The sequence below is a fragment of the Nesoenas mayeri genome (genome assembly GCF_963082525.1).
Source record: "Nesoenas mayeri genome assembly, chromosome: 3".
In the NCBI taxonomy this organism is placed as follows: domain Eukaryota; kingdom Metazoa; phylum Chordata; class Aves; order Columbiformes; family Columbidae; genus Nesoenas; species Nesoenas mayeri.
Window position 1 is genome coordinate 6,502,444 of NC_137544.1, and position 13,427 is coordinate 6,515,870.

At 40.3% G+C, this 13,427-nt stretch overlaps 1 protein-coding gene across 2 annotated transcripts in view; it reads right to left on the bottom strand.

The window, feature by feature from the left end:
• Nucleotides 1-13,427, bottom strand: part of CLIC5 (chloride intracellular channel 5) — a gene marked incomplete at both ends in the record, with an annotated part of 75,081 nt that overhangs the window by 10,609 nt on the left and 51,045 nt on the right. For both annotated transcript variants that reach the window (XM_080341702.1, XM_080341703.1), the window contains one exon: nucleotides 12,943-13,049. In XM_080341702.1, the coding sequence (XP_080197828.1) occupies nucleotides 12,943-13,049 (107 nt within the window). The remainder of the gene's footprint in view (nucleotides 1-12,942; nucleotides 13,050-13,427) is intronic.

Sequence of the window (13,427 nt, forward strand, 5' to 3'; positions counted from 1 at the left end):
GGAGTCACCATCCCTGAACGGGTTTAAAAGGCATTTAGACGAGGTTCTTAGGGACATGGTTTAGTGCTAGAGGTAGGTTAGGTTATGATTGGACTCAGTGATCCTGAGGGTCTCTTCCAACTGAAATGATTCTATGATTGTATTCTATGAGTCTATGATCTCCGGAGGACAGTTCCTTCCAACTGCCTGATTTAAACGTGGTGTGATTCACCTCACACCTGCCCTTCTCACTGTGTGAATTACAGGCAAAGCCTAAAGGACTAGCTCAGACTAGACACCTGACTTTCAGGGAGGTGAATTTAGGTGAGATGAATCCTACTCTTTGAATCCAATTTCACAGTTCACCAAAGTGATGTAGGATAATACCTCCTTTTTTTTTTTTTTTCAAAGGTGCTTAAATATTAGGGCTCCCTCCCCAAAGGGCAAACACATTGCCAATTTGAGCATTGCAGCATCCTTTCCAGGCATGTTTCTGCCTTGTAAAATCCCCAGCTCTGGTCAGCGTCTATATCGAGAAGCAAATGAGTGGGCAGTCACTAAACCATTGGAAATGCAGAGGAGAAGGATGGAGGTTGTATGCTCCCATGCATCCAGAGCATTTGGATGCCTAACTTTGGGCCAAAGGGAGTTTCTGGGGTGAGTCACCTCTCCTATTAAAGATGTTCCACTCCAGATAAATAATTCAGTATTCACTGGAATTGAGACTTGAGCATGTTCCCACAATCAAGGTAAATTCCCGTGCAACTATGCTGAAAAGTTGTAATCTGTCTGTTTCTATTCACTTGATGAATCAACAAATACCTAGTTGTGCACCCAGAAGATTAAAAAAAAATAGTATCTCTCATTCCTCAATGCTGTTTTCCTGGGTTGGGGTTTCTCTTTGGGGACAGGGGTTCATATTCATCCTCCAGATCAGTCAGAGCAGAGACCAGGAGTGGGACAAGTCACACAGACACAGGTGTAGACATGCAAACAGCCAGACAACTTTGGTCATAATCTGCCTTTCAGACCTGGACTAAACAAAGCATAGATAGGTACCTATTTTCTATATATGTTGCCACATACATTCTGTTTATGTCTAGTGAGAGAAACAGAGGTACTAAATGCCAGTAGCACTTCGACCAGGGCTCAGAGGAACATGGAGCTGAAAAACAGACATTAGATACCCAAACCAACCTTAGAAATCCAGACTCATCAAAAATCTACTGATTTACTTATGGATAAGATTCACCTTGTCTAATTTTAGCCACCTAAGTGTTAGGTAACTAGACTAACTTAGTTGTCCAAGTCTCCTTTAATGACAGAAATGCAAGACAGGCAAGAAGTTCTCCCAGCTTTAGATCCATATTTTAAGATAAATAAAACTGTCCTTTAGACATAAATACATTTGTATTTATGTCCTAAAATATATTTGCATTTATGTCCATCTCCACTGATCACAAAAGAAGCTGGGATTATTAAAAGACTGATATATAATTTTAGACAGAGTTAAGTGAGCTGATCCCTCCCTTATCATCCCTCTTCCTTTCCAAATCCATCTACAAACCCTTGATGACACTGGTTGATTGATTAAAGCTTCATTCCAAAAGTCTGAGGTATTTTGACAGACTTGTCTCAAAAGCTCCACAGAACATAAGTCTCTCAGAGAGACTGAGACCTTCATCCCCCAGGTACCATGTCCTAAGCCAGAGCTCAGTGATCCAAGGCTTAAGAGGTTATCTGGAGTTAGGAGACCTGAGTGTCTTCTCAAGCTTTTATACATGACCTTATTCAAATAATTTAAATTCTCTGTCTTCCAACTTCCTATATACAAAATAAGGATAATAGTCACAAACTTTACATTGATAAAAATAATAGTGCACGAGCTGTGGATGTATGTTTCAAGTTGAGGGAAAGAAACTGTAAATATAACTAAAAAGAGTCATCACCCTATTTTTGTGATACCGTCTGTCGTACTCCCAAATTAAACTCAGTGAAACAGGCGAATCAATAACGTCTTTAAAAAGACACTTAAGCACGTATTTTTCATGCATCTAGGAAATTTGTTTGGACTAGTTTATAGTTTTAGACTAAAAACTCAGGTTTGTGCCTTCCCTTATACAGTTTTAGAGTGCTGGGCAACTAATAAATGTAATACTTGTAATGTTATCATGAAGAATGCAGCTGGAGCACCTTCAGATGCTGTATTTTAAGAAAACCCAGGTGTTAGAATGACACCAAAAGAAGGATTCACTTCCAAGTCTCATAGGAGCCCAAGAGACCCTCAGGTCAGGAAGAAAGTGAATGTAAAACTACTGGCCTACAAGTGCCCCAGGAAGAACAGCACCTAACTTGCATTTCACAAATCATCGTAACTCTGTAGCAGCACGTCAGTGACAAGCATCATTTCTAGAGTATGTCCCCAAGTGCCTAAACCTGACCTCTGCAAAGCTAGTCTTGCACAGATGTCCCTAAACCAACTGCAGATAAGCAGCAGCTGATTTGAATGAGGAAACTGAAAAGGCAAAAGAAACCCCCACACCATTGAGCCCCGCAGATTATAGTATCACTTCTTTATAGTATGAGATTACCACTTTGGTATCTGAATATTTAAGATGCTATGTGTTTACTCGGAGTATGAAGTTTTATTTTACTAGCAAAGAGCAAACAAGATGATTCTGGGACTAACAAAGGAAAAGTATGTGTTTCTGCGTTAAAATAAGAGTGAAGTTGGCTTCTGGTAGGGAGTGCAACTAGGCTTTAGTCACAGTGCTGTGGGGACCCCTTGTGTTCTAATATTGAAGCAAAGAAGATTGTTTTACAGTCTGTTGGCACTTGCATCTTTAATATAAATTTATTTCAATCCCGGGCATGTAGAGGAATAAAATCTGCCTTTGTTTATACCAGGATAATCCGAATTGCACTCCATGGTTTACAGCTAAATTATTTCACTTCAGCAGTGGCAGACCGAAGACATGGGAGAGGGAAACACAGCAATACCTACCAGCAGCACCTAAGGATGAAGTTTTAAAGCTTATTGGGTTTCCAAACCTTTCAGTCCACTTAGAAAATCTCAGTCTCAAACAGTTTTGTCTCGATGTTTCCAGTATTTTCTGCCCTTTGTGTTCAAAACTTGTTACTCAGACACAAAAAAAACATGAGACGATGAGATTTACAAATGACTCACATCTTAATTCTTTTCCATTGTTTCTCTGCTTTTGAGATTTTTGTTTCAAGCCCCATGAAATGACTTAGAGATCATCACGATTATGCCTTCACTTAGGCTCTCTGAAAGGAGCAGAAGCAAAAAGAATTATAATTATGTCTGGAGGTATAAAAAATTTTCAAGTACTACTAGGGAGGTCATATTCCCTCTGTCGCAACTGCACTGTTGTGACAAGTATTAAGAACATTTTTCCCAGCTCTGATGTCCTCAGTTAAAAAAAAGGGTTTTGAAAATTCAAGAAAGAGGTCAAACAAGAATAATAATGGGATGCTCAAGGACTGGAAACAAGACTCAAAATGTCAGATTCGAAGAGTCTATTTGTTCAGTTTATTGGAGAGAAGGCTGAGAGGCCAACATGTATAGATGCTCAGTCATGGACAAAATATCTGGGAAGTGTGAGGGAGCTCTTCAGCCCTGCAGACGCAAGTGTGAAATGGTTGAAAGCTGGATAAATTCACTTTTCACATTGCCAAAGCAATGAACTGTTTAAGGATGAAACAGGGAAAGAGGAGAGGTGGACTTACTTCTTTGAGTGTTAATAATGAGTCTAAAACAAGGCAGGTTTTAATCCAGTTCTGGCAGAAATGGGAAAAACTGGGCTGGAGAGGGACAGAGTCTCATGGCACTTTAAAATCCCTAATATCATCTTCCAGGTCTTGGAACAAAGACCAAGGTAGGTTGACTGTACCACCATCAACATCAGAGAATTTGCTACTCATCATTAAGACGATGACTGTAATTAAATCTCATACTTTAAGACTTAAGATGCTTGCAAAGATCACAGTATCTTTTCTCCCACTATGCAATTAATTAGATGTGTTATGGGGCTTATCCTTGTTGCTTAGGTCATTCTCTGCTAGAAAGGGGAATGGTTGCACCAATTCCTTGGAGTGATGCAGAAAGTCTTGCTGAGCAGATGCCTTCTTCACATATTCAGAGCCATCCTGATTCCAGGTTAAAGGTCCAGGAATACTTGTTTTTCAGCTTTGACTGGCTGAATCACTATGACTCACTTTCTTCTGCAGTGCAGAATATGGACCAGCTATTGCCATCAGCTGGGCATCGATCATCCAGTAAATCACACCCCATTCTTTACAAGGGCATTGTGCATCAAAAACCCCTCAGTTTCTTCTGTTCTTTGCTCTGACGCAAAATAACTTATAGCCTAAAGGCCGAATTAATAAAATGTTTGCTCAAAGGGCAAAACTGTCTGGGATGTTATTTGCAAGAGATCGTAGTAAATAACCCAAAGATCCTTCTAGCCTCAAACTCCATTAAATGCTGATGTTTTTTTCTGCAATCAGAAGAATCAGGATATTTAGAAAATAATTATGTCTCCAGTTGTCATTTAGTCACCTTATTCCCAGCACTGTTTTCAAGCTAAAGGTCAGCTATTTAAGACCGGATCTAATAACGAAAATTAGCAATACTGATTTTCAGTTATGTCTCATTCTTCTCTTCTCTGTTATTTTATGAAGAACATTTGTATGCATAAAACAAAAAATATGTTTTGGGAAAAACAGATTCTGGGCCAATGCTTCTCCCTTTGAAGTCACCAAGAGTTTTGCAAACTGACTTCCAGGAGCCAGTCACTGGGTTCTCTATCATGTGATAGCTTGCTCTACAATTGCTAAATATTAATATAAGCCTGTGAACAATCCTCCTGGGAAAATAAGACCAATTAGGTGCTTAAATCTGGACATTTGCTTATATAAGATTTGGACACTTTGCTGAGCGAGGTTGTAACTTCATCTAAGTCCTTGTTGTGGGGAACATACTTAAGATGCACCAAATACATTGCAATGAGGAGAGTTACCCACCAGCGCAAAACCATAGAGCAATGAAGTTAAAACTCAGTTCTAAATAATAATGTAATTTAGGCCTCCCATTCCAGCAGCGAGGCGCTTAATTCCTCCCAGGACTGCTGCCGCCAGATTGCTCTAATCCACTTCCAGCTGTGCTACTGCTCCTGTGTGCGAGCATGGGAGCTCGGCTGGGAAACAGAACAAAGCATCCCAGTAAAGCCAGCAGCACTTGGAGGAATATTCAAACACACGGGGGAAATAAATTCCCTCTTAAAGAAGAGCATCTGCCAACTACTGTTCCCATTGCAAGTATTTTAGTCTAGGCCTGGCCTGTGCGTATAGGCCCTGATTCAGCAAAGGCTTAAGGACATGCCTTAATCTGAGCATATCATTAACTTCATTGACTGCAGTACATATTGTCAATTGTTTTTCAGGATTTTGAAATTCTCTGTCTTGAACTTATCTATATAGATAAATTATTTCATTTTTTTCTCTCGCTCCCTGTGGATTGCTATGATTTCAAAGTTACCTCATCACAGATGTGTCAGAAAACTATGTCTGCTAGTACATTAATTGTAAATATTTACTGTTCCCTGAATGGCTGCATCTAACTCTGCTATTCAGGTCTACCAAGTCCCTGCCTCAGAGGGCTTGCAATCTGATCGCATTTGAACTTACACAGAGTTTTAGTTTTCTGTTGCTTTCACGTAATATTTTTCACATGTCTATCAGGAAATCTTTGTACTTTAATTAGCAAGGTCTTAGGAGAAGGAAAAAACCCTAAACAATAGGGAAGTTCAGAAACAATCCCTAGTAAGGTACATATTTCCAAGGTTACGATGATGATTTCTTATTATTTCAGAAAACTGAAAACCTCTTCCTTCCAAGGGCATAAAATTTCAGTTCTTAGTTTTGGCAGGTCAAAAGATATTGGTCCTTCAAGCTGTCACTGGTACCAGACAGAATATTAATGGCTCTGGGCCTCCAGCCATCATGATTTTGAGAAGAAGTTTCATAAAGTTATTTCTCAAGCAAACTTACTTTGCAAACTGCTGTTTCTTAGCATTCTAGAATGAGGCTTTGATTGCTGGACAGAAAGCAGATAGAGCAATTTAGGGCGGATGATAAATGCAACTTGTGGCTCTACTTAACAAGTTAGCACACAGCTATCACCACTGTTTTAGTGGTCTTCATATGTGTGTTTTTATAAAGAGACAGAGTGGCGAACAGTTTTATTAACGTATCATGAGTGAGTTATATGGGTCATCCCAAATGAATGGCAATAAAAGCTTTATATCACACTCACCAAGATGTATTTGGTACTTTATGTGCCACAAATGTTGCAGAAAAGCTATTTTACATGTGTTTTAAAGACTGGGTATTTTTTATATTAGGGCTGGTTTTGTAAAGCTGCCAGGCACTTTAGCTACCGCGAGCCCAACAGTACTCAGCTCAGCTCAGAGGGAGCCATAAAAACTTCTTTAAAATGTTCTGAAATAGCTTTTTTGTGCTTCAAAATGCCAAAGTTAAAGATCTGTCATCCCGATATGTTCCATCACGAAGCAAGTCCTTTTTGCTAAAACAATTTTAAAAGCTATTTCTAGTCCTTCCTGGTTGCGTGACAGAGAAAATTAAATATTGTCAGAGGACAGGGCAAATTGTGGCTCATGCTGGGCCTTGGACAGGTGTGGGGTTTTGTAGCAGTAAAGGGAAATTGTGCAAATAAAGAGGAAGAAGGAAAAATTGAATGGCAAGTTGATACACAGACATCACCCACACACATGCATATATATATACCTGTATATTTATATGGCATTTTGAAAATCTATGTAAAAAGCATAAAGTATTACTGTTGGTCCTGAATTAGAGCCTGATCCAAGATCCCTGTCGCAGAAAACTCCCCATAGATTCAAGGACAGCCAAACAGCATTTTAAACTCGCTCCATTAAAGTCAAAAGGAGCTTTGGCCAAACACAGGATGAAGCCTTTAGGTACAGAGTAGTCCAGGAGGATCAAAGACTCATGACAAGTTGTGTCAGGTTTATAGTTACAGTATGACCCCTATGGATGTGAGAAGCCAGGCTGAAAGGAAGAGAAGTGGCCTCCAGCCCTTTCCATACCAAGCATGGAGATGATTTGGGGACAGATGTTTGCTCTCCTGCATCAACCTGACCAGACCAGGCTTGTCAGGGTGACACAAGCTGACCTACAACATTAAAAAGCTCCTATCCTGGCTACATATGTCAGCATGTGTGACACAAAGGGTCTACACCACTGAGCTGTTATTACTGCAAATATTCTACATAAGGTGTTGAAGTGAACTCATTTTCTGCTTATTTAATGAGGTGTGTGATGGCTTCTAGTAAGGATCAGAGCATATCATCCAGCCTGGTCATGTCCTGATACTATGGATCTGACTCTCTTCTCAGCACAAGGAACTCCACAAAGTCAAAGGTGCCTTAAAACTGGTGTAGGCCAGTTTCAATCCCAGTCCTATACGTGTCGGTGCATATCTACTGTATACATACACATGCAGCGCATGAAGAGAGGCATTTCCCACCTCACACACTTAACCACAAAGTGTGATGTAGCTACTGAAAGAGGTGAACAGCATTTAATCACATGTAAGTTAATGATTTAAATGCGCTTTTATTTTTGGCTTCTTGATGTAAATCCAAACCAGACAAGTGGAGTCCTCTGGTCAGACGGCTGGAAATTCCTCTGCATGAAATCACGTTGGTGGTCTCCCGGCTCAGCGCCTTCTGAAGAGCCATACAGTGAAATATCCTCCCATACCACTAATGAATGCGGCCACCCACACTGGAGCGGGTGCCCCCTAAGAACTCAATTCAAGAACAACTTTTTAAACTCATAAATGAAATCAAAGGGCTCATTCTATGAACCAAAGAACGTACAATTTTAGGTGGGACAGTTAATGGGTGGTTACTATTGGTTGTCACCTTGCTTTGCAGTATACAGTCTTGCAAGAAAAAATAATAAGCAGGATACAAAATATGTACACAGCATTCCAATTAATTAAATTTCATCCTCCTCCAATGAATACATAAATTGTCACTACGCTAGTTACTGTACAGAGCTTCAGTGACTGGCTCAGCATGAACCAAAGGAACCAAAGTAAACTCAAAAGATTTTAGTTTACTTTCCTTTGTTTAGACAATATCTCCTTCCAGATATTAAACAACCACTAAGCAACCAAAACCTCTCAAATTGGCCATGAAAACCTGAGCAAGGGCATCCAGGAAACAATTTTTAAGACTACTGCCACTTATAAAATGTCCTGAATCGTAAGGAATCCACAATGATCATGGAGTCCAACTCCTGTCCCTGCACAGGACAACCCCACAGTTCACACCGTGTGTCTGAGGACGTTGTCCAGTCTCTTCTTGAACACTGTCAGGCTTGGGGCCGTGACACCTCCCTGGGGAGCCTGTTCCAGTGTCCAGCACCTTCTGGGTGAAGAACCTTTTCCTCATGTCCAACCTGAACCTCCCCTGGCACATCTTCCTGCCATTCCCTCGGGTTCTGTTGTTGGTCACTAAAAAGAAGAGCTCAGCACCTGTCCTTCCTCCTCCCCTTGTGAGGAAGCTGTGGCCACCATGAGCTCTCCCCTCAGTCTCTTCTTCTCCAGGCCGAACAAACTCAACTCGCCCAAGGATTCCTGTTCTTGTGTGAATGAGGACTTGCCATCCCAAGTACCAGCAGTGAAGCCTGGTGGCAATGGCTGCAGGACTGAATAACCCAGTTGTGCCATCAAACAGAGGCGCAGATCTAATCCTGCGATGAGGAGATGGCTCCTTCAGAGAAGCCTGTGATAAAATTATCGAGTGGCATGGGGGGTGGAAGGAATCAAGCCTGTTGTAATTGAACTGACTTGAAATAATAAATGCACACACTTTCTTTAAACACAGCTTGCCACATCCTGAGAATCTGGAATCAATTCCTTCCCTTTCAAGAAGCTTAAAAGTGGTGGGACTTTGATATGGCATGAGCATGTTTGCTTCTGGGCTTACAGCCCTCGCCAGCCCATTCCAAACCTTTCAACATTTTTATATTATAAGACAGAAAAGTTAGGAAAACAAAGATGGAAAAAAAGCATCAGAAATTCAGGGAACTATTAAATCAGGGCAGCCTGGCTGCCAAATACCTTCGGTAAGTAAATGAATCACGATCAATAACATATTGCCACACATACTTCCAGAAGAAGGTTATCACCTGCTCCTATGCCAGGCATAAAACATAATGTGGCTAATGAAGTACTGCACTAATCCAGAAAAATAAAAACACTATTTTTCTCTGTAATGTTAAATCAAAGTGATTTTAACTCATACAAAAATTAAAAAAAAAAAAAAAAAAAAAAATCCATGAATTTTTTTTCAAAATTGATAGGTTACTATGAAACACTTGTTTTTTGACAACGTTGCATTTTAAGAAGAAACAGTCTTGATACAAGGAAGCCTATTTTGTTAAGGGGATGTTTCAGCCCTGACTGTAAAGCTGCTTGCTTTATATATTCACATATTTGCCAGCAGAGGGTATCACAATCTTAGAAACAAACAGACATTCATATCATTGTGTCTGTTCATTTACATGCAAGGATTCAGACACGCGCTAAACCAGGAAATTATATATCTTGTTTTCTTCAGTAACTTTTGCACCGACAGAAAAAAAAATAAATAATCATTTAGCTACTTAAAAGCTACAGATTCGGTTTTCAGTGTCTTCTCATTGACTCTCACAGGACAGGAAATCTTGCAATGATATATCCAAGTGATGGCATCACTTGAAGTCAGAAATTATTGCATGACCCTGACTGTAAACCCTCCTGGGAGGAACACCAGCTCGGGCTTATCTTCAGCGTGCATTAGGTTCTCATTAATTCTCACATCCAGTATCCTCATATTGCATAAATCTCATTAGCTATCCCAGCCACTTCACGCCACTTTTCCATGAAGATATAATAGCCACAGCGAGAGCTCATGTTACACAGACCACACGACCTCTGCTAAACCAGTATGCTACAAGAATGATCATATATAATTGCACCTCATCCACATTCTCGCAGCCAGAGATAGGCTGATGCTACAAATTCCCAGACTGGTATCCCACGCATTAATGAATTAACCTCCCTCACCCCAAGTTAATAGAACATAATTTAAACAACTTGATGTTTGGTGGTTTAGCTTAGTTGGTATTCAGCACTCCCCTATTCACAACGAAGAGGAAATTAAAATTATTTTTTATATACTGGTCTGGATTCTCCGTTCTATTTTTGATTTATTAACAAGTCTTCTTGTATTTGTGTATTTTGATCATGCGAAACTGGTGTCACTGGTATGGCTTTCCAGATTAACCCAAGCACTTGGGTCAGCTGCAGCTAGGAGCCGATATAGAAGATGACTATGAGACATGTGTTACCTTTATCTGAGAGCTGAGGTGCATAGGAATCATTTAAGATATCCACAAGCAGCTGATCTCTCTTCTTTTTGGATCTCGCCTGCTCATATGGAAATAAGGGAAAGGACATTCTCCTACGTAATTACATTTTATGTTTATAAAATGCCTTTTATAATTACAGAATTATATACAACTACTCCTGCTGTTATACAGGAAAGATAAAACATCAGAACCTGGTGCAAAATGACATGTATGGGATCAGGGCCAGAGCACCAGTCCCTTTTTGATTAATATTGCAATTTTTAAAAGTACCAATCAAAAAAGAAGTAAGTTCAGTAGGAAATATGTATACAGTGGGGCTGTCCTTTCCACACAGTTTTTCCACTGCTCAAGTGATCTGTCACAACTAACTTCATATTAACTCATCATATGACATCCAAATCAACCTGCAGAATAACTGTTGTAGTTTAGATGAACAGGATAGGAAAGTGAGTACAGTGTCCCTGGGGTAAGGGAGAAGCTATTCTTGCTTAACCCTTCAGAACTGAAAGTCGATTTGCTGAAATTGAGCTCTACTTCTCCCTCGGTGTAAGTCTGCCCTGACAGTCCCAAGGACTCTGAGGTCCTCAGGTACTTTATTCCTGATAGAAAGAACATGTAGGTACTCTGCTCATCTCTGCTTTATTCTCCTTGCATTGCAGCACTCCAGCTGTAAAAAATTAAGCTAAAAGCTTTTCTCTACTTCAAAGGAGAAAGCTGAGTATGTTGGGAGATTGCAACATGTCTGGATATCACAGGAGCATGAATCAGCTAAGGAAACGGAGCCAGGATGTTTGCAGGGAACAAAGCTTCTTTCCCTCCTGCAGCTTAACACCTCTTTTCTCTGTAACCTTGGTGTGCTCAGCTGCCATTGAGAAGTATTTTCCTTTTAATTTCAAATGTATCTAAAGCAAGAGTTTGCCAGGTAGGACCAAGGAAAGCTCTCATTAATCACGCAGCAGCTAGTAAAAATGGAGAAACCTGGTCATGAGCGCATTGCAGGGTTCGATTCCTTGTCTCACAGTAGCAGGTATCCCACCTTGAATTCCATCTCTGGCTATAGCCAGCTGCAGACACCTCCAGGACAGCCTTTTATTACTGGATGGATCTTCCATCCCTTATGAGTCTGGGGATTTGCATACTGCAGAGTCACTGAGAAGCAACACATTGGGATTATGCATGTGGACATACACCTATGGTTGTTTTACAGCGCTGTAAAGGGGCAGCACTGCTGAATTTAAGATTTACAGTTGTGGAGCAGACCGTAAAAATTCCTTGTAAATGGCCAAGATGTTTTATTTTTCACTCTAACATCTATTTAGTCTAACTCTTAATTTATCTTCCTTTTACAACTTCCTACAGAGGTTAGATGAGCATCCCATTAGCATCAGACAAAAAAAATAACTTCTTAACATCCTCGAGAAGTGAAGCACTATAATTATTTCCTCCTGTTAACAACGCAAAAATATTACAGAGCAGATTGCTATCTGACATAAATCATCATTTACCCATTTTCATCTCATGGGTCAGCCCCAGGCAATGAAACATAATCACCAAGATGAAATCTGTGGCAGAGCTGAAACCTGAAATAATCTAGTCTTCTCTGAATGATATCATATAAGCGTGTGGTGTTTAACATGCCTTAAGTGTCTGTCTGTGAAACTAGTAATATAAGGTAAGATGTACATCAGTGAGTGACTGCAAATATTCTACCAGATCCTCTCGAGGGATAAGGCAGTGTAAATCCATTAGATTTCATGGAGCAACAGGAGCTTAGACTAGCTGAAGTCTTGCCTCTCTGAGGGGAAAGGAATGTGGAGAAGAAAAGCAGTTTCATTACAAAGTCAGTGTAAGATGCATGTAAATACGCCTGGCTTCGAGCTTTGAGGAAGGGGTATTTCTTTTGACACAAAACATGTGCAGGAAATACTGCAGTTTACAGAGTGCAATTACATTTCTTAAAGCCACTTCTTTTAGTTAATTACATTGAATATCTTGATATAACTCAGTTTATATGAACAAATTAGAGCATAATGTAATCATGAGATAAGTGGGTCAAGAGTCTGATGGCCACACCTAATGAATTGTGAAGGGTCAGGGCATGGGTTTGGGTCCAGTCAATTCACACTCCTCTAACTAGTGCCTGAATAGAGGAGGTAGCACAGGCCACCAGTCACTTCCACTAAGCAGTGTGGGATATTGTTCTGGTGAGGGCTGTATGGCCAGGAGCCACGTCATGGCAATTGGTAAAGGGGCTACTGAATGCTCTGTAGTCTGCTTTATTTACAAGTATAAATGTAGTCTGAATTGGCTGTGGACATGTGAATTGAGGCCAGTGAATCCACCATCTCAAGTTGATCAGCAGCAGTATCTGATGCCATTTGAACAGAGTTTACAACAAAATGATGGGAGAACGGCAAGTTATTCCAATTCCAAGTACACAAACTCCCCGGCACGTTTGGTAATGATCCTACTCACCAGCATTATCCTGCTGTTTGGTATTTTTGATGTATGCAGAAAATTTGGAGAAGATATCGATTCCAGCAGTGTTTGATTCCCGGTGCTTAGCAGCCAGCTTTGGGTACCTGAAAAGGGCAAAGCAGCACAGAGAGTAACATCTTGTTACCAGCAACATAGTGATGATTAGAAATACAATTTACAAGAAGAAAGAAAAAAAGCCCTGTATAAGGAACTGCAATTAACGTTGTCATTTATCTCAAAACAACAGCTTGGCAAGTCCCTCTTAATAATACCTGTGTCTGTCAAGGCAGGTGTTTGGATAGTTACACAAGGATGGTTTCATGACAAAGGTAATTGCGCTGGTGCTTTATGTGATCGCAATCCAAGATACAGTGGCCTTTAATCAGAAGGAACCATAAATTTCCAGAAAGGTGCAGGGCAGTCTGGCAGGCAGCTCTCTCTATTATGAATGGCAGTCGTGTCTAATTCTCTACACTGAAAAT